This window comes from Diuraphis noxia, unplaced genomic scaffold (assembly GCF_037042655.1).
Source record: "Diuraphis noxia isolate RWA-SAM2 unplaced genomic scaffold, SU_Dnox_SAM2 contig0008, whole genome shotgun sequence".
In the NCBI taxonomy this organism is placed as follows: domain Eukaryota; kingdom Metazoa; phylum Arthropoda; class Insecta; order Hemiptera; family Aphididae; genus Diuraphis; species Diuraphis noxia.
The window spans coordinates 4,483,217-4,504,862 of record NW_028301718.1 but is presented as its reverse complement, the minus strand read 5'-3'; the positions used below and the strand labels follow the sequence as shown (position 1 = coordinate 4,504,862).

General features: G+C 28.2%; 2 protein-coding genes, 1 long non-coding RNA gene and 1 other non-coding gene across 10 annotated transcripts; 2 read left to right on the top strand and 2 right to left on the bottom strand.

The window, feature by feature from the left end:
* Positions 1–769: 769 nt before the first annotated feature.
* On the bottom strand, positions 770–11,118 carry LOC149054299 (putative ammonium transporter 1). Of its 2 annotated transcripts, none has more exons than XM_089230428.1 (10): positions 10,794–11,118; positions 7,594–7,683; positions 6,485–6,715; positions 5,488–5,690; positions 4,583–4,816; positions 4,305–4,416; positions 3,827–3,939; positions 3,246–3,372; positions 2,939–3,010; positions 770–1,341 (listed from the first exon to the last, which is right to left on the bottom strand). In XM_089230428.1, the coding sequence occupies exons 1-10, from the start codon at positions 10,915–10,917 to the stop codon at positions 1,274–1,276; spliced, it is 1,374 nt and encodes a 457-aa protein (XP_089086554.1). In that variant the 5' UTR covers positions 10,918–11,118; the 3' UTR covers positions 770–1,273. The 2 variants fall into 2 exon arrangements, with proteins under 2 accessions (XP_089086554.1, XP_089086555.1); XM_089230429.1 differs by lacking the exon at positions 770–1,341 and adding an exon at positions 2,616–2,870.
* A 63-nt stretch (positions 11,119–11,181) lies between these two features.
* LOC107161956 (Vitamin-K epoxide reductase) lies at positions 11,182–21,018 on the top strand. Of its 5 annotated transcripts, none has more exons than XM_089230433.1 (6): positions 11,182–11,321; positions 11,439–11,509; positions 13,406–13,508; positions 13,634–13,868; positions 20,334–20,443; positions 20,666–21,018. In XM_089230433.1, exons 4-6 carry the CDS (start codon positions 13,699–13,701, stop codon positions 20,887–20,889), a joined length of 504 nt encoding a protein of 167 aa, XP_089086559.1. In that variant the 5' UTR covers positions 11,182–11,321; positions 11,439–11,509; positions 13,406–13,508; positions 13,634–13,698; the 3' UTR covers positions 20,890–21,018. The 5 variants fall into 5 exon arrangements, with proteins under 5 accessions (XP_089086559.1, XP_089086558.1, XP_089086557.1 ...); XM_089230432.1 differs by having other exon boundaries at positions 13,607–13,868; XM_089230431.1 differs by having other exon boundaries at positions 11,439–11,660.
* LOC149054297 (uncharacterized) lies at positions 12,752–20,706 on the bottom strand. 2 transcript variants are annotated; one of them, XR_016192291.1, is made up of 3 exons: positions 20,587–20,706; positions 18,772–18,930; positions 12,752–13,212 (listed from the first exon to the last, which is right to left on the bottom strand). It is a non-coding gene; the product is annotated as an uncharacterized LOC149054297 (long non-coding RNA). The 2 variants fall into 2 exon arrangements; XR_016192290.1 differs by lacking the exon at positions 20,587–20,706 and adding an exon at positions 19,024–19,179.
* TRNAI-AAU (transfer RNA isoleucine (anticodon AAU)) lies at positions 19,769–19,842 on the top strand. The gene has a single exon. It is a non-coding gene; the product is annotated as a tRNA-Ile (tRNA).
* Positions 21,019–21,646: the final 628 nt, after the last annotated feature.

The window sequence follows — 21,646 nt, the reverse complement described above, 5'->3', positions numbered from 1 at the left end:
GTGTGTAATACCACCTAGCATACACCTATAACACACAAACACCACCTAAAACGGCTAAAACCACCCAACTTTGTGAGGCTATATCTCGAAAACGGATTAACGAAAATTTAAAATTTAAACGTGAAAATTCATTGAAAAAATAGCCTTTTTAGTTTATGACATTTTAAGTATAGGTTGTCATTTGAAAATCAAAAGTTGATAATGGTTTACCTGATAAGTATAAGGGTGAAAATATTTAAAAAAATACATAGTTCTAGAACAAGATGGATCTAAAATTATGAAGAAAAAAAAAATTGAAAAAAGTCAATAGTTTTTGAAATAATTAGTGTTGTTTGATAAAAGAATCACCCTGTATATAATGTACTTATAGTAGCACGGAACTATTATACAATAGGTATAATAAGTAATAAGAGATCTATGCTAAGTTGGTTGGTTAAAAATAAAAATTACACTGCGGGGGGTATATAATCGAAGCTAATACCTCCCTACCATTGCAGGGTACGCCACTGTGAAGCAGGTGGTTTGAGCGACGCATGTAAGTACCATCATACCACACATTATAGTATTATACCAAGGGGGGTCTAACGGGCTTATTCTCCCCTCAAAATGAGAATTACAATAAGTCAGAATCGACCGAATGGATTAGTTATGCTTCATATTCATCGAGAAATCAATGTTCAAACTTCGGAAGTACTGTCAGTATAAGGAAAAAAGGACCAAGGCGTCTCAACTATTCAAAACGTAATATTTCTATAAAAAAATATCACCATAGGTAGGTACTATTCATAATTTAATAAATTAATATTTATGTTTTACAGCCTTACAGGCATAACAAGTAGGTAATAACATCACCACGACGGCGCAACTTAGAACCGGAATCAAAAAACAAAATTACTAAGTAAAAGATCGTATACACAAGCTTAAAGATTCCTGTACATGTTTTAAAATAAATATTAAATACTTAATAGTATTAATATTTGAAAATGATTTAATTTAGCCCCCCTCCCCACCAAAAAATAATAATCCTGAGTGCATCCCTGCATTAGGTATACAATATAATAAATTAATAAATAATAAATTATACATAATATTTCGTCACTTATGCCACGGCCGTGATAACATATATTTGCTGATAGAACATTCAACATTATTTTATTATTTTATATAATATATAATACACTTATCATGTTTTTGTATAGTATATGAATTATTGTTTTACGATTTATTATATAATATTGACGTCTCTTGTCGTAAAAGATGAGATATCTGCTTATTACTGTTGCAGGGTGTGTTGCATAGCCACATTGTCGTAGGCGTGTCTGATAACTGTGGTTTTGTTGTCTGAAAGCGAATTATCAAGTAAAATTTAAAAATAGGGACCCATGATCGTGAAAATTAACTGAGACATTATAATTTAGTAAATTCTGAACATAATTCGTTTGATTTTTCCTTATGATTAGCCGCTTACATAGCTGTAGAAGATTTTATTCTGCTAAGACGCATTTCCATATTTTTTTTTCAAATTTGTGTTTTTTAATTTTAAACATCGTTATAAAGTAAAAACCAAAATAAATATTCAAGAAGCTATTGAAGTATAATGCATAACAGTATAAAACTGACATAGATTAACACTACAGTTAAGGAAAATAATTAATTGAACTTTTTTTTAAAATACCTGTATTATTTTATTTTAAATTTAAATGTCTTCTCACGTTTTTAATTTTATAATTGCACATTTATATTTTTACTGACGAAGTATCTAAATTTCTCATTGAGAGATTACTTCACTCAATTACTTATCATTATAAAATATGACTTTATTAATTTTGCTTATTATCAATGTATACCTACATGAACCTGATTGCTTAAAATAAAAAAATTTAAGTTAAAAAAATCCAACATTGTTGAGAAAATATTCTGCTCCAAAATATGAAATATTTAAAATCATCCAAAACTAACATTTTTTTACCAATTTTACTTTCTATATATTCCATAGTACTGATTGTATAATGTATATTATTAAATAACAAATTCACAAATACGTTTATCTCGTTGTAAGTATTAAACACTAGTGTCACTACGTCTACCTATGTGTCAACACTATATCTCAATGTTCCTATCTGTTCAATTACTTATCAATCAAATCAACCAATCTTATCGATTTGTATAGGTACGATGATTCCATTTTAAAGTTATTTATATTATATATATATATATAATTGAATAGCATCATCATTCATCATGGAAATGCCCGTCCGCGACTGTCAGCGGGAGTGTACACTATCATACATAAATGAGTAAAAATTTATAAGGGGATTTTTCGTTTGTATCTAACATTGCCTTGCACTGTATCATATATGATACACTTTGTTAAAATGTGATAGGACTAATAAGGCTATAACTGATTTTAAAAATAAACTAATATTGCGTTATTCGTACGTAAAGAGTGTTGCATTTAATTATATTAAATAAATTAAAAAAATATTATGACTTTTGAAATTATTTCAATTACTGTATTTCTTAAAATTAGGTTTGACAAAATATCAAAATATTATATGTATTTATGTATTATTATTATATTTATTAAAACTATGACAAAATATTGTGTATATTAATTATGAATAAGTGATTTTTACTTTATTATTATATTTATTAAAACTATGACAAAATGTTGTGTATATTAATTATGAATAAGTGAATAGCAGGTAAATTGGCGGAAACGGAAATCGAACCTTTTTTTAAATTGGCGGAAACGGGCGATGGCGGAATCGGTCATTTCAAATTTTGGCGGAAACGGGTAATTCCCCTTTTACTATAATATTTATGTATTCTATATATTTGTATAATTTTATATCATATTTTTCTAGGACCTATAGGTACACGAAAAAATAATATATATTTTTTTTTACGGGATCATCAATTATTGACCATCACTTACTTTTATATCCGTTTTCAATACAAATGTTGGTCTCCGGGTATGCTTGTTCCTTGTGAAGACTCATGTCCAAACCTGGAAGAACATTGCAATTAAACATTATACTCACACAAATTACGAAAAATATAATAATATAATAAGTATATCTAATAAAATTACGCTCCATTGATACGTTAAAAAATTAACACAATATATTAATATATGAATATCAATAAAATATGCATGTCTCTAAACTACGTACTATAATAATAATATACTTACCTATATCACACTAAAAATATAATTATATTATAATAAAATATTCATTTACCGATAATCTCTTTTTCTTTGGACACACGGAGCAGGTCAAACACTCTTAGGAACCCGAACAATATTGCACTGTTTACTACTGACCATAAAATAATCGATGCAGCACCAATTAGATTCGATTTCAAAAGCTGTAAAGTGTAAATAAAAACACCTCTTTATTTTTTTAATTAATGAACTGATATGTAGACAAACTGCTAGATTCAATTTTACATATTACATTTTATGTTTTTGTTAAATTATTTTTATGGACTATTATTCTTAATAAATACATACATTTTAAGGACACGGAATTAAAGTACTTATTAAAATTCTCGTTTGCACATGTCTAATTTTTATGAAAAATTATCTATTTAATAATTTATGCTAAAGAATATCAGTTCCTATTTTTAAAAAAATTGGAGAAGTTGGAACTGCCACAGAACACTTCTTAAATTATATGATTATATGATTATAAAATCAGAATTAAAAAAAAATTGTTGTAGAAGGATTAATGGCTGTTAGCATATGTTTGTTAAATCATTTTGACACCTTCATACATAGAGTATATTAAGACACTCGACTTTATATATTACATAAACTTACTGGCATAGAATCGGGATTGTTCCAAAATCCTCCTTTTACAAAAAGCGGTGTAGCTATCACTCCCCACAATCCACCACCAAAATGGACGGCAGTCGTTTCTAGCGGATCGTCCACTAAATAAAATATAATTATATACAACTAAAACGAAAATTATGAAAAACAATTAAAGCTTGACCGTTTGAATTAAATTAATGTTAAACAAAAATCAATTTCGAATTAAGTGTTGTATAATATACGTGCGTTGATTATAAACACTACCAACTTATAATTACATATATGAATTTATAAACAATGATGAGTGTTAATATACAACATATACCTAATGATACAAGTAATTAGGGATGGCTTAAGGCACCGGATGGTATATTTTTGTCCTCAGATATGGATATATTTTAATGTTGCACAGGGCCACAAAATATCTAAAGCCTAAATAATATTATATAATAATTACGTAGGTTATATATTTTAATATTTATACCTTTTAAAAGGGGAACAAACCATTGCAACACTAAGTAAATGATACAACCAATCATTCCAATCAGCACTGCAGAAAAATGTGTGTACTCGTTGACACCTCCGCACACCGAGACCTGAGTAAGTATATAAGTATATAAGTAAATATATATAATTAGGTAAGTACACCTTTATACCATGAACTGCAACCCTAAAAATTTAAGCTATCCACTGAAGTAAGGTTGTATCTATGAAAAGTAAGTGGATATAATATTTAAGATTATTAATATTAGGTATACTCACCATTCCGTTCAAGACGGCGTTGATGGTCATCGCGAATGGCCACCTGGACTCCCCAATCAGACCAACTTTGCCTATAATCAATATGACCACTGCCGCACCACTTCCACTAAAAATGGTGTTGGCCACACTAATTGCCACTATTTCTCCGTCACCGGGTTTGGTAATATGGCCCAGGGACGCGCCATTGAACGACAGGAATCCTGATATAAGCAACAGAGTTCCCGTGGCTACTAGCTATATAAACATAAATATGTTTTTTTAAATGGTCGAATACTATAAACTAATTTATAGGTAAAGTCAATATGATGTAATCACATATGGCTGTACCTACGTAAAAAATGATTAGTAAAAATAATCTAAGAAATTGTTAAGGTATGCTAGATAAAGTATATTATGTATTATGTATTATGTATTATATATTATGTATTTATGTGTGTGCTTTATTTAAATTTATATCATAAATTCATCATGAGCTTCTAAAAGCAAAGCTTTATCGTTGTAGCCATTCATGTCTGCCACATGCCTTCCTCTTAAATTGTTGGTAAGACGTAAAAGTAAAACCCATCCAATAGTGGATTTCTTCAAAGAAGGATTTCCGCGTTTATCCTCAAGAGTTTTTTAACCATTTATTTTCTCTTCCATGATGATGGTTAATAATTTATTGTGTAAATTAACCACAGATATACATATAATATATATCTGTGGTATTAGCAGATGTCCAATTAGCTTTATTTTTTTCTTCATTATTATTTTTAGGTACCTTTGTTTTTCTCTTATTAACGTCGTGTTCGACACTGTTTCATTCGTCTTATGTTCTATCCTTCTATGCAGGTTATTCTTGGCATGTGTAACGTGTTGTTTATTATAATTTATATAAATACAACAGACATAGTCGTGTGGCTTACCGGCATCGAGTGTCCGTTGTATTCGTTCGGAGCGATGGTACTAAAACGTCCGTTCCGGGGCCCGATGAACAAGGCTGCGATGAACGAGCAGCTACCGGCCAGTAAGTGCACTGTCCCAGCGCCGGAAAAATCGGAATAGCCAATTTTCAGCAACCAACCGTCGGGTGACCAAGTCCAGTGCGAGGCGATGGGATACGTCACACCTGAAATGCGGAAGTCATCATAATACTATAATAGTGGTAGGTAAGTATAACATTATTTTTATCTCTAGTTATTTTTAAACTATAAATACATTATAATATAATATGATTTTATACACACGATAAGTTGAATTATTAGGGGTTATCGTAAAGGGTGATCACGTTTACCTAAAATAATTATATACCTAATATGTAATATTATAATACTAATATAGTGATTTATAATTAATATAGATATATATAATAAACAAAATTCACGTGGAACAATGCATAATATATGTATGATGTATCTATAATTATAGCATATAATATCATTATATAAAGTGGATTTTACATTTTATCAGCCGGATTTATACAGCAGTTATTGCAAGACTGCATTGGATTTAGTAATAAGCACACGTATAATAAGCGCACAAATTTCAAATACAAAATTTTATTTTTCATAGTTTTTTTAAATATTTTAAAAATATATATTTATAATAAAAAATTGAATTATTATGCTTATTATATGTATGCAACATTATATAATTGTAGGGAGTTAGAATTGGAAAAATATCCGTCGTATATGGGGAGGTTAAGTTCACAACTAAAAACTTTTTTTGGCAGAGAGAATAAAATTTGTCTTTAGCTCACATCTCACCCCCTCATTACCTCCTATATGTCTGCAGGGACCCCAGAGGACTTAGTCCAGGTATACGAGCCAATTAAGCACTCGAGCACGCACTATAGGTATGTGTACTATGATATAATATGCAGCGCACTGTAAACACTTATATGAATTACAAGTTACGATTTACCTGATATGATAACGCTGTATAATATGTATGCGACGAAATTGCACCTCTCGGCTACAGCACCGGATATGATAGTTGCTGCAGTCGCTGCGAACACGAACTGGAAAAACCACACTCCGTTTTGACTTGACGGCATGCCGACGCCCGCAAAGAATTCCTTACCATAGTATCTGCAACCACCGCCACCGTAGGCCAACCCGTATCCCACCAGCCAGTACGATAGGGCGCAGATGACTATAATAAAGTATTATAAAAATATATTAAAAATTTTAATATATTATATTATTAGGACATGTTAAAACGTGAAAAACGTAACACGAGAGCTTTTTTTAGACCTCTATTTTCTTTTGATATTTTGATGGAAATTAGGTAATCAATTTTTGTGATTTAAATTTAACGATTAAGACATTAATCAAGTTGTGTTCCATGGCCAGGTTAGGTCACTAACGACCAAATTAGTTGTGTATTTTTAAGCATTTATGTCACGTAAAAAGTTAGTTAATTTTCAGACCACAAGAAAATGTATTCTAACAGTAAAAAAAAAATAAATACAAAATTCAAAATAAGAAGTTCACCATCAGTTTTAAAATTTTAAAGCACATATTGGCACTTTCATTTTGTTTCTGGAATGCTAAGAAAGGAGTTTTACAAAAATAATAGGTGCGAATATTCTATTCCATTGCACACAATTCTTCAGAACAATATTGTTTCATTTTCATGGATAATAGTTATGTAGCTAGGTAGCCGGTAGGTAGTTAATAGTTATGCATCAATCCATAATATATATATTTTTTTTTAAATTTTAAGTCATAATATACAATCTATATATCAGATGACATAATAAGCATATATGATAACGATAGGTACAGATAACATGAGTATACAAATACAAAAGTGAATAAAGAAGCCACCCAATGATGACACTTTAATTTTGATGTTTTATATGAAAAAGTAAATGAATTATTGTATACAATCCATAATATCATCAATTTATTGTCGTTAATCCTGCGGTTCTTCCCTAGTGTCAATTAAATCACGTTTTTCACTTGTTTTTAAATTGTATTCTTCATGGTGTACAAAGTATGAGGTAAATTCTATACATAGGTACTCACATAAATCCAATATATTTTTCATTAAAATGTTAGTCACATTTTTGGGCTGCACACATCCAGCTTCTAAACATGCGAATCCTACTTGCATAACTGCAGGCAAACATTAAACATTCAATTAATATAATACTACAATAGTAATTATTAATATTGCTCATATTATCATACTCATATAATGGATACAATGCAAATATAATATTTTTATTTTAAATTCTGAGCAGAGCTCGGAGCAATGAATGTATTATTGGTTTTACAATGAAGAGTTTTTTTAAACTTTTAATTTGTATTTGAATATACTATATAAGTAGTTGAAAAAATAATTCAATTTTTAGTTTCAGTAACTTTTTTGGTAAGAAATTGAATGTAGTTGGTGCATTTTAGTAGTTTTCAAAAGTGTCGGAAAAACAAAAATTAAATTAAAGAAAACCAGAATTTTTACTCAAAATCGGATTTTTGCTAAATCAATTTTTATTTTTAGTGTAACTCTAAAACAAATGGCTATAGATTCATGTAATTTTCAATGAATGTTTATATTAGAATTTTTTTATACACTGTATAATTTTTTAAATATTTTAACTCGTTTTGGGTTTGATATATAACATTACAGAAACAGTTGAACATAAAATATAATATAGTTTCATGTCATTTTAAAATTATCCTAATAAAAATAACCCGCGTTTATAAGAAATTAATCTAGAAAAGATTTATTTTCTACTTACAACAATAACCAGAAAATATTAATTAACGCTATATTTGAATCGCGGCTATAATAAGCCGTAATTTTAATTAACATTTGAGATTCAATTATAACATTCTATAGAAATATTCAAAGTTCGAATACTCCAAATCTCGTGAAAAAAAGTGAAGTCAAATTAACAAGGAACAGGAAAACAATCTCTTTTATTTCTATTTACTAATATTATTATATTTTAATAATTTTTTGTAATTTTTAATAATGTCTTTTCATTGTCATTGGCCTAGTAGCTACATATATATTTAATATTATGTCATTTTACGAAATGACAGATAATACTCAAATGAGTCAACCATCTAAAATGGTACTAGCGATCGGCGACGTAAATACCCATATCGTATTCACTTGAATACAAAATTTTTATTATAACTAACTATATCTAAATTAGTCATGCAAAGTGATTGTATTTTGTTTAAATTTATCTTAAAAAATAAAAAGCAATGTATATTGCATACATATTACCTTACCATGTTCAAATTTTAAATCGAATTTTACTAGGCCACGTGCGCTTTCGTGTTATCATTAGATATGGAATACCGTAGAAATAATTTCTGAGTACCTACTTGTGAAATTAATATACATATTTTTACTTCATAGTTGCTGTCATAAAACAATTGACTTCAATTATTGCTATCGTTAGTTTTTAGTGCGCTTTACCGTTTACCGATGATACTTATAATAATATGTTTTTTATATACGCATATATGTAACATAGTTATAACTCATGAGTATTTTTATATTTATGTATGTTGGTTCTCGGTCGCGTTTGTTCCCCTAGCTTTTTTTAAATCCATCATGAGAGTTATACCTTATACACATATATATCGTATATAGAAATACGTCCAATATGACAATATATTTCATTTATGGTAAACGCTATGGTTTGTAAAATGTATTATTTAGAATTTTAAATTTTATAGCAAACAAGGTTATTAATGCTTTTGAGTAGTGAACTAGTGACCGATTCCTTATTAAGTCGTTATTGTTTATGTAAAAATGTCATGTGACATAGTCATTAATATCATTATTTATGTCTTTTTTTTTTCTATGGTATCGAGGACCGGAGAAGGAACTATGTTGCCAATACTTCTCCTATCATTATTTATGTCTGAGCAGTGTGCAATATATTTTAAAGACAGCAAAAAGTAGCATTTTTAGTTATTTTAAATTTAAAAATATATACTTAAAAATCTGTTATGATTTAAAATGAACAAATTTCACAGCAAAAGCAATCTGACAAGATAAAATAATGAAAGAGTAAATTGTATTTTATTTATGCTTAGATAATTATATTTACGTAATGACTTTAATGATCATTTTAATTATATATATTGATAAAGTTATTTGGAGGAGCTGGTACTATTACCAATTCTAAATGTTATATTTTCAATTATCTTATTTATAAGTTTGAAGACCTTATATGTCAGAAACACTTAATAATCAAAACAAAAAAAATTATAACTTTATTTTCCAACTTACTTGTTTCCTATACATCGCTTATTTCCAAAGAGTAATTCATACATAAATTTCGTTTTAGCTCATGAAAATCGAATATTTTTTGTTTAGATAATATAGGATTGCCATAAGTTACATATATAAAACATACTAAAATATAATCGATGTTAGTATTACGAAAATGTTCTTAGAGATATCAGGAATATTTTGGAGTTGTTTGAATTACGTTTGAAAATATATAACAAATGCCACAGGTGGATTGCCCATTTCGGTAAAATTAGACATTATAGTTTAAAAAATAAGGTACATTGACGGTAATTAGCCGGTGAACTGATAGGTTTGCTAACTAGCTATTATATATAGCACCGTATTTTATTTTTGTCGATTTTTTCATATATAAAGTCGGGTTATACTGTAGCTAAGATAATATTATATTACGTTAAACTCACATCATTTTACATATGAATATGATTTTAGTTTTTACTGATTTAAAAGTATATTTTATGCATTTTAGGCACGTCCACTATATGTTATAGTCATACAAATTTTTCATCAACCATACTTTTATTGAATCAACGCCAATTTCAAAGTATTTTAATATGACCCTTTGTAGATTACAGTACACTATAATAAACTAAATTAATAGGTATATTTAATATTGAATTGATATGGATGCAGGGTAGTTTTTTAAATTGTATTATCTTAATCTAAGTATTCTATACAATTTTGTTACTAATAACTATATATTTTGAAAAAATGCTTAGAAAATCTATTTACACTTTAAGCGTTTTAAACGATATTTAAAAATAATTGCAGTTCAAAGATATATTACTTTTAATATTTTTTGTACCTACCTATACTTAGAGTGCATACAAATTTAAAAATGATATAGTTAATTTGACAAATAGTTCAAATTAAAACATTTTTATGAATATAGTTCTGAAAATAATGTTTAATATTTATGTAGTATATAAGATCAACTATATGTACTCACAAGATACAATTATTCCGTTGATAACTAAAAACATATTGTCGATGTTGAGTTTTAATTCTTCCAAGTCCAGTTGAATGGTCATTATATTGCTTGATTTAACCGCTGAACTAATATTTACAGCCATTTTACAAGAGGAAATTTACAAAAATACAAAAATTATCAAAAAATGAAGGGAAAATATTATTTTACGTGCAAATAACCGAGATTAGGTTTGATATAGTATAAAAAAATATACCGTAGTTATGAAATTAGAAGAACATTATAATATAATATTACATATTTCACTAGAATAATACCATTAAATTGATGAATATTTTAGTTAAGTGTGGTTTCGGAATGAGCAGAAACCAACTGACAAGTAAAACTAAGTATTACGTGCTAAACCAATGTGCGATTATACCGGTTATAGCAAATAATACTTAAACATAACAACACATACATATAGGAAAGGGCAACGACGGCAATAAAGATGGATCGCAAATAACGATCACTAATTACCCATACATATATCTATTTTTTTGTTTGGTGGTAAGTAACTATTAAACGTATTAAGTTTTTTTATATACCCATCGTCGTTAATTTATATGTGATGACAGAATTTTTCTGCAAATTCTCGGACTAAACAAATTATATTTAATGTTGCAGTGCGTCAGAACTCGTGAGCCACAGGATCAAAAGAATTCACGATGTACACAAAGGCGCCATAAACAAGCCAAGTATGTACAGGTTTACAGTGCTAGATTCAACCCGAGAATAATAGCAGATATATATATTTAAAAAAAGTCATATACAAAAAATGTTCAGATTTTTTCAATTTTGTTCGTATTGGATTACATTGTTTTGGATATATTTAAACTTAAGTGTTAAGTAAGTCGAATAAAGTATTATAATAATAATAATTTGTATATTTAAAATTATGCTCTAATTTATTTAGAGATTAATATAAAATAAAATATATTTTAATTAGTAATTATTTATAGGTAATACGTTGATTTATATAGAAAATACGAGACAATTTTTATCTGTAGTATATAAACTACTCGTATAAGTATTAATAGTATAATATAATTCCGTTAAAAATACATCGTAACAGCTCGTATAACATTATTCTTGAGTGCACATTTCGGTCAAACCTGCCTATATCTTAAATTGTAATGTAGGACGAAACACAAATTTTTTGTCATCACTCATCAGTCATCACAGCAATAACAATATAAGTATACACTGCTCAGTCATTTTCGATTTGAAATTCGTACGCGTCTAGGTGAAATATACTTGCCAATGCCACCGCCCCTTGTTATACCTTTTTATATGCATGTATACGATACACCATACACCTATGTAATTTTATTTGCACGATAATGTTATTAATATGTACGTATTGTATTTGTATACGATCAAATTTGATAAAAATTTAATTTATTTTGTTGGGTTGGTATACCTATCATATAATATTTTAGTTTATGGGCGCCGCAACCCGCAAACCGAATGATAATTATAAAATGTAACCGTAAATAAATCAAAAACGTTTAGCATTACACCAAATCCCATCTGCAGTTAGTTGTGAACTATATGAGGCGTAATTCACAAAACATTTTTATCATATTATGATTCCGTGCCGTAGAAACCGCGGTGCGGGCGGTTCATTGCACCGGGGCCCCGAGTTGCAATTTCTAATATGAGGCCCATACTTAAATAAAATAATATAAGAATTAAGAATCTATGCTGATAACAATTTTTTTCATAAGATCATAATATAATGATAATGCCGTTAGCACTTTGTTATTTTAGTATAATATATAGCACAGCCAGGCTTCAAATTAGCACCCCCTGCAGTTCCCATATAATAACATGTAATAATATAATTATTTTTAAATGTTTTGAATACATAATATATTATGTACAGCGTATAGTTGCTTAATAGCTTAAATAAATAAAGAGTAGCGATTACATTAACATTTATACAATTTCAACTTTATTATTAGTTATTAATTTCAAATTTGTCTATACAAAGTATTAAAGAAAAATTAATTCAAATATTAATTAATTATATTTGTATTATAATTAAAAAGTAAGAATATAAATAAGTAAACATTTAAAATTATTGCAATGCAGTTTATTATATTATTAGTGGGGTTGTGGACTGTGGAGGGCTATAAGCCTCCCACGAATCTGTGTACCATCAATTATATCAGCACCTCCTACATTCACACCCAATGTGCGCCTTAAAAAGGGCCACAAATTTAATTTGCACTGGGGCCCATCTATTTCTATCTACGGCACTAAAATGATTCCTCAAAAGAAATTTTCTTGATTGATGGAAACTGCCACCGTCATATTATAGAATATATACTTTTAATGCTATCTATTTTGAAATAATTGATGGATTTATATTTTCCAGACATTTTATCTTCGTAGCCTATAACAAAAAAATAAGAACATAATTGTTAAATTATATTAAAATATTATGTTATACTACCACACTGTTTACTATTATTGAATTTCGATTACAAAATATTTTAGAAAATTGAAGAAATTATGCATATTAATATTACATTGTTTTAAATAAAATAGATAGTTATTATTGAGTTTTTGTATAATTTAATTTTTAGAAACTGGGAAAATGAAAAATACACAGAAGTTTGTCCACATCTCGGAAATATGTAAATACATAATAGGATACGACATACGATACATTCGCACTGGCCACGCCTGGTAAAGTATAAAATAATTGATGCAATACAGTGTAAGTAACGCACTGTATACTGCATTTGCATAAAACCAATTTCACGTATGACCGAACTCAATAACAGGTAATAGTTTAATTGTGAGAATGCTAGTGCTAGTGTGACAGTATGCTGACGTATATACGAAGGGACGACTACCGTGACGCACTTGTCAAATCATGGTCCAACTCGGCACGGTCAACAGGATCATCAAGGCGTACGCGTTGATCGGATTTTGTGTGTCCGCGTATGCTCTGTACGTGGAAATCTCACTGGAAAATGATCCGGATTTCAAACCACTGTGTGACCTCAGGGAATACGTCAAATGTTCTTCAGCATTTATTTCGCCGTAAGTGTATGATTATTGTGTTGTAAATTATAATACAATAATATTATAACATATTATTGAAATAGATATTCGAATTTAATAATAAATAAATAAAAGTAAATATGTTCACTATCAATCTGTATCTAGAAATAAAAACTAAACGCATTAGGTGTAATAAAATATCAAAGGTATCTATTAAAATTTTTATTTCATCATTTAGTTCCTAAATAATATACCATTATTGGCATTATTGGACTATCGTAACTGTTTGCTGTTATGTTTCAAAATCGAAATTTGTCACTATAGAATTAATCATTAATTCGTAATCTAAAAATCCATTTATTGCTCTCATGAAATTAAATGATATAATAAAATAATTAACTTTTAAAAAGTAAATACTATAAATAAATATTAGTTTTAACAATAAGAATGCTATTTATCTATTTAGCTTGTTAAAATATTAAAATGTTTAAATTATAAACGTTATAAAAACTAAATGTAAATATGTAGTAGTAAAATAATTTAGAAAAATATAGGTACAATAAATGATAATACTGGACACAATATTATTAACGAATGCTATCCATGCGAATCTCCAATACGTTAAATGTATATACAGCTTATTTTACAACAGGTACAAGGTATGTGGATTGTCGATATGGTAATCGATTTATCCAAAAAGTAATTTTTTTTTCTTTCTATAATTACTATTGTTAAGCGTTTATATGAGCTATATAAAAATTGTTAATTACTAATTACTTATTATATCTTATATAAATATAAGTTATATTTACTTTATGAAAACATTTTTAAGCCTAGGATTGGCATACCAAGGAATTCCCGAGAATACTAAATAGTAAACACTGTCAAAAATAAAAAAATTTTTTTCCTTTAGTGATGTTTATTAATACTGACAGCGATCACTTGATTTATGTAATTTATGTATTTTTCACATACCCAAGTATTACTTATTTTATATATTTGAAAAATTATTTTAAAATGTTTTAAGAAACCATACTACAATACCTACCAACTAGTAAATTATTTAATATTTTTTATCCAAAAAATAAAACGCACAACAATCGCCTTGTAACGGGCAAAACGCAGTACACATATGTTGACTAATTTGACAACACTGGTTTACTTTAGGTGTTTATTAATATTATTATTTAGATTCATGTATTATTGTAATATCGTGTCAATTGTCAATATATGAAATAATAATAATTTATGTATAATTTGAAGACTTTTTGAGAACTCATAGTTTTTAAATTTGATTTTCAACGTACTTTAGATAAAAACATAAGGTACCGTTTATCACTTTAATATTTCAATCAATTTAATACAATATCGTCAATTGTATTAAGAAAGTAGGTACCTTAGGTGTTGGTGTCGTATTATTAATGAATAACATAGGTTGCAAATTGTACGTTTATAGAAGAATCAATTTCACAGAAAATGTTAAATTGACTGTTAAATTAATGTAATTTGCTTCAAAATTAAAATATCAACAAATTCTATGTGGTGCCTACTGGATAATATTCTTAACTTTAAATTTTATAATAGGTAAACTTACTATAACATTATTTTGTATTATTTATAATTTATTGGGTACAGAATAAAATGCTTTTTTTTAAATGTATAATTTTCTTTGACATTCAATCATATATATTTATTTTTTTAAATGTTTTAATATTAATTTTTACAATCCGTATTTACATACATGGTTATACAATGAGTAAATTGAAGAGGGGTTGCCCATTAACGACACCTGTGAGATAGTTTTTTGGAAGAATGTTAAGAGATCGAAGGGTAAAAGTAATTTAAGAGGATTTAAATGGATTGACTTGGATTTTCCAGTCATGAAACCATATGTTTAGCACATTTAGATGGCTTTGGATTATTTGTGTTGCTTGGTTGGATCTTTGTCGATTGTAAGAATAATTGTAGTGTCATTCGCAAATATAAAAATGAGATTTTTTTCGTTTTGATGGTAGATTGGTAGGTCACTGGTAAATCATTGAACAGGAAGGAGATATGTTATTGCCTTGGGGAACAGCAAGTATTATTTGTGTATATTTCTAGTTAGATAAAAGATAACATAAACAAAAAGGGGGTATAGAGTTGAATATAAACGATGATAATATAATAGTTCTAAGTAATAGTTGTATTAACGTTTTAAAAATGGTGCGGATATAATAAGGTTAGGTTAGGTTAATATTGACCAGGTTATTTAACATTTTTTAAATGTTTATATTAAATAAAATTTAATTCGGATAAATGAGTTTGGTAGGTATACAGGGTGATTTTTTAAGCATGCTCGCCCCATTTTTATGCTTAAATTATGCATATATTCAAATTTTGATTTTTGGAATATTTAAGTGTAGTTAAAGGCGATATTTTTGAGTACTTAGATTTTTCACAACTTTTAAGGAGTATCCTGTAGCGATACCAACTTTGGTTTTTCAAATGAAAACCTATATGTTTTAAAGCAAAATGTGATTCAGATAATTTTTCTGAAAATTTTGACATATTGCAATCAAAATTCGAACGAAAACTTCCAGAGTTATTCTACTTGAAATACTAAGGAATAAGGATAAAAATCTAAGTCATACTTAAATGCCTACGTTGTAAATGGATACACGTACATATTTCGCATTTGTGCTATTATACACTATTGTTCGGTATTTTATTATAAGTAGGTATACCTATGCTATACAAATATTAACGTTGCCTATATAAGGTATAGGTAACATGGATAAAGTAAAAAGGATATTATTTTATTCATATTTTCTTTTCTTTTGAAAATTGTCAGATGCAATATTTGGCCATTTAGTAATAAGAAGTGATTATTAACAAATATTTTATTTTTATATTGTATACCGAATTATAATTATCGTATCCATTTACAACGTAGGCATTTAAGTATTAGACTTTTATCCTTATTCTTTAGTATTTCAAGTAGAATAACTCTGGAAGTTTTCGTTCGAATTTTGATTGCAATATGTCAAAATTTTCAGAAAAATTATCTGAATCACATTTTGTTTTAAAACATATAGGTTGTCATTTGAAAAACCAAAGTTGGTATCGCTACAGGATACTCCTTAAAAGTTGTGAAAAATCTAAGTACTCAAAAATATCGCCTTTAACTACACTTAAATATTCCAAAAATCAAAATTTGAATATATGCATAATTTAAGCATAAAAATGGGGCGAGCATGCTTAAAAAATCACCCTGTATATAGACTGGAAGTAGATTGTCTAGGAACTCAAATACTAAAAGAATACTGGGGGTTCGTTTGGCTTAAATGCTGTGTATAAATGTGTTCAGCAAAGACATTAGCCTTCTCAACATCGTTACTCGTCAGTGTTTTTTAAGATACCAGTGCGGTGGAGTGAAGGGTGGGGCTTAATGTGATTAAGGATTTTTTCTGGTAACTTTCTAGAGTGAGCCATTCGTTAAAGTTAAGTTAGAAATTTAACCATCACAGATTTGATTTTCGTGGTTTTGAAGTTGCCTTATAAATCTATTGGTTAGGTTATTAATTATTAAAGATCCACCTGCCATTGAGGTAACCTGTACGTTTCTATTTGGCAAGAGCCTTTTTTGCTGTATACTTATTAGTATACCTTAGGTTGTTACTTGTTAAGTAAGACGGAGACTAGTGGTACCGAATCCTATGTTAAGGTCGGGCCATAACCAGACATATTTATAAAAATTTAGAATAGAGCCATTAGGGCTGATTCATATTGACTACTTTCCTTTCTACGGTACGCCATTTTTGCCGATTTAAAGATATTAGGCCTCTTGAAATATTTTTAGCCCAACTAGATTTTAGTTTTTGGGAATTCGGAGCTTGTCATGTGGTGGAATGTCTTCTTAAATAATTAATACGAATAAAAAATAAAGATAAAGTATTTTTACTTTATACGTCTTACATCCGATTTCATGTTGTCTAATATTCATTAATGTTTGAATATAAAAGCGTTATATTTTGTTATTTTTGTGACTACACCATAGGCGCAATTTGGGTTAAATGCATGGGGGTGCTAGGTTTGAGTTGACCAAAGTGACCCGTGGGGGGCTTTGCCCCCCACACCCCCTTATGACCATACCACGACACCATTTAAATAAAATAAAACACAAATTTAAGGTATATAAAAACAGGTAAATATGTTTATTTAAATATTATATTAAAGGTATACGTCTTTGGGACAAACCAAACTTCATCAATAAGTTCATCAGCAAACATTCTACATACATAGCAAAATGCTGCATTGCTTTTTATACTATACTCCAACCAATTATATTGTTTATACCATTCGCTACTAAACGATCTGTTTTTGCGAACCAAATCTAGTTAGCTTATAAACCTACAAGATAGAACGATTACAATACAATATATACAAATAAAAGTATTTTAAATAGGTATTAAAATATTTAATGAATAATTTTAATACCAATGTTGTTTAAAATACTTTTCAAAAGAATTCGTATAGGTATTTAAATACTTCAGTTAAAAAGTATTAAAATATTTATTCAAATATCTTTGCTAATAAGTATTTAAATATATTCAAAAAGTATTTCAAATACTTTTAAATACATTTTTTTAGCTTTGTTGTTTTCAGGTTCTTAATTCTTAAAACCAATTAATTTAATTATGTTCAAGTGATAATTTATAACTTATTATTATTAAGCAATTTCTTCATAGTCGAAAAACAAAACTAAAAATCTTGTTCGGAAGGATTTTGTATTTAATATATTTGAAATACAGAAAAAGTATCTAAATATTAAACAAGTATGATTAATACATACTTGCTACTGCCTACTATGAATAATTAATGTAATCTCAATTACTTATAATTACCTAATAATGTTAGTATTATTGTTATTGTTATTAAATTTAACAAAATGTTAACTTACATTTAAAACAGGACGATATGGCCCAGTTGTAAGATTTCCCAAATCAGAATGTTGGAGTTCATTTGCTAATGTTTCAACACAATTAGCATCAGATTGATTAACTATAACATCTTTTTCTACAATTTCCAATTCAGGTTCATCAACAACCTCAGAATTCAACTAAAATATGTAAAAATTTAATAATAATCAATATTAACATTAAGATGATTATAAAGATGGGTTTTTCTTTATTTATTAAATATCATGATTTACTTCTTGGGGTTTTTCATTTTTTGGCTTTTTTACAATATTGAAAATACTAAACATCTTTTGAGTATTTGCAATAATAAACTTTAAAAGCAATCACAACTCGAGTAATAACTAATAATAATATTATTCAATTTAATTAATAAGAATAAACTATAAACATTAAACACTAAAACACGTTACACGTATAGGATTCGTAACTAATTCAGACAATTGAGTACAGACACTATAGACTAATGGTGCACATAAGCACAATCTGTGTGTTTTCGCAGAAAAAATGAAATGATCAAATTAATGGTCGCTCGGAGTTTGGATCGACAATAAATTGATCACGCGCGTTCTATTTATAGATGTTTTTTTCTATTTACCGGATTCACGAAAGAAATTGATAAAGCTGTTACGGCAACGGCATACGCGAATAGTCGATAAACGTTTCGGCGTAATCGTTATCGACTAAAATAAATGTCTAAATCGACTATCCTTCTATAAAATATTCTTACGTTAATAGTACATAATAATTTATTAATCATAATAGAAATAATAAATTACCTATTGGCATTTGGAAAAACAAATTAACACTGGGACTACATAATATCATAAGTTATAAGCAATAAACATTCGAATATTCGATAATGCTGTTAAAAATTTGGGGGTGCTAAGCACCCCCCAAATTGCGCCTATGGACTACACTATAATAGAATATAGATGCAATGTGTATTGAAATTGCCAAAAATCGGCCTTTCGTAACATCGGCCCATTAGCTCAGTTGGTTAGAGCGTCGTGCTAATAACGCGAAGGTCGTGGGTTCGATCCCCCCATGGGCCAGAGATTTTTTGCATTTTTTTATATTACATATTTATTACATATTTCAAGTTCACAAATTTTGTTTGAAGTAATGAATTGCGAATTGGTTTTTGTTTGAAATTCAAAGCTACACTATTTTATTTTTTATAAATCTCAAAACATTTGAAAATGGTTATTTTTCCATCGCATTTATAGTACCTACAATAATAATAATACATACATACAATACAATGCACAATATGATAATTAACTTTAATAAAACTGTTGACTTATTAAAATTCATGAAAATATACACATTATTGGTAAAAATCGAAACGTTTATCCCCGAACACCATTTTACAATATCGCGTATAATATGTATTGTAAGTTATAAAAGGTATCGAATATATCCGCACCGTTAAACGGTACATAATAAAATTAAAAATTTACATATTTCACACAATAACAATAATGTCGGGTATAATTTAAAAAAATATTAACGATAATGTATCACTATAAAATTATGTTTACAGATACGCCAAAGGTTTTGGGATTGTTAGATACATATTTGGAGAAGATTCCACTTTCAACGTACCCAACGGACTCACTGGAATGTTATTTTACACCCTGTCATTCGCGTTGAGTACGTTTATTGTTATAGTTTATAAACAATGCATAATAAATAATAATTATTACATTGAATAAGACATTCGTGACGGGCATATTATACGTATTTAGTATAATATAGTCAGAGGTTACCTCTGTCTTTATCTATATAATACTTACGACTTGTTTATACATTTTAATATTTATAGTTATTTGCAACCAATCTATCATGTAATTTTTGTTCAATTTTGAATTCCAGGTTGTTCGGACAGGGATAAAATCGTAAACATCCACTACTATTTGGCGATTGCGTCCAACGTGTCTACAATTTACTTGGCTTCCGTGTTGGTGTTCGTCGTTCAAGAACTGTGTTTGGTTTGCTTGATCACATATTTCATAAATGCTATAAGCCTGTTATGTGTATCGTCCAAACGGCGGCAATTGTTGTTATCTACGCACCTCAAACCCTGCAAAGACGATTAAAACATAATACATATACCTATTTATAAAATAATGAATAGCGATACGCCGATACGTCTACCATAAGATGTAATGTCGCAGCGTATATAATATTAAAGTATATATAATAAATAAAAGTAATACATTTCCAAATTACGTTCCTTTCATAGTATTATGTAATAATTTATTATACATAATAATATTTTATAACATTAAGCAGCTGCAGGTATCGCGATCACACAGGGTGTCTTACGGTTTTAGTCTTCGTGTAAGCCCGACTACAACATTCAGCGATTTTCATACAGCCATATTTGATGAATGACCATGAAAATAATTAGTAACCGAAACAAAAAATTATAAATATTTAATTTGAGTTTAAGGTAAATCGAAAAATGTTATACTTTTGAAACATATATTACATAATTTAATAGCTGTGAATCTCTTTTACGATGATGCAATAGATTTTTCAAAAACATACTAGCAGTGGTAAGAATGTGAGGCAAACTTTGCATTCATTGTCATAATATAGTGTTCAGCAACAAGCCAACAAATAATAATTTACAATAATAATATAAGTCGTATTTTACAACGCGTATTCCGCGTGGGACCCGTGGGCGCGCGCCTCATATAATATAAATACCTACGGAGCTGCATCATCTGCTATCTATATATACTATATTTAATATTATATACATATTACACATATATATATATAATATACACTATACATAGTGTCATATACATAATAATATATAACATCAGCATATATTATATGCATATA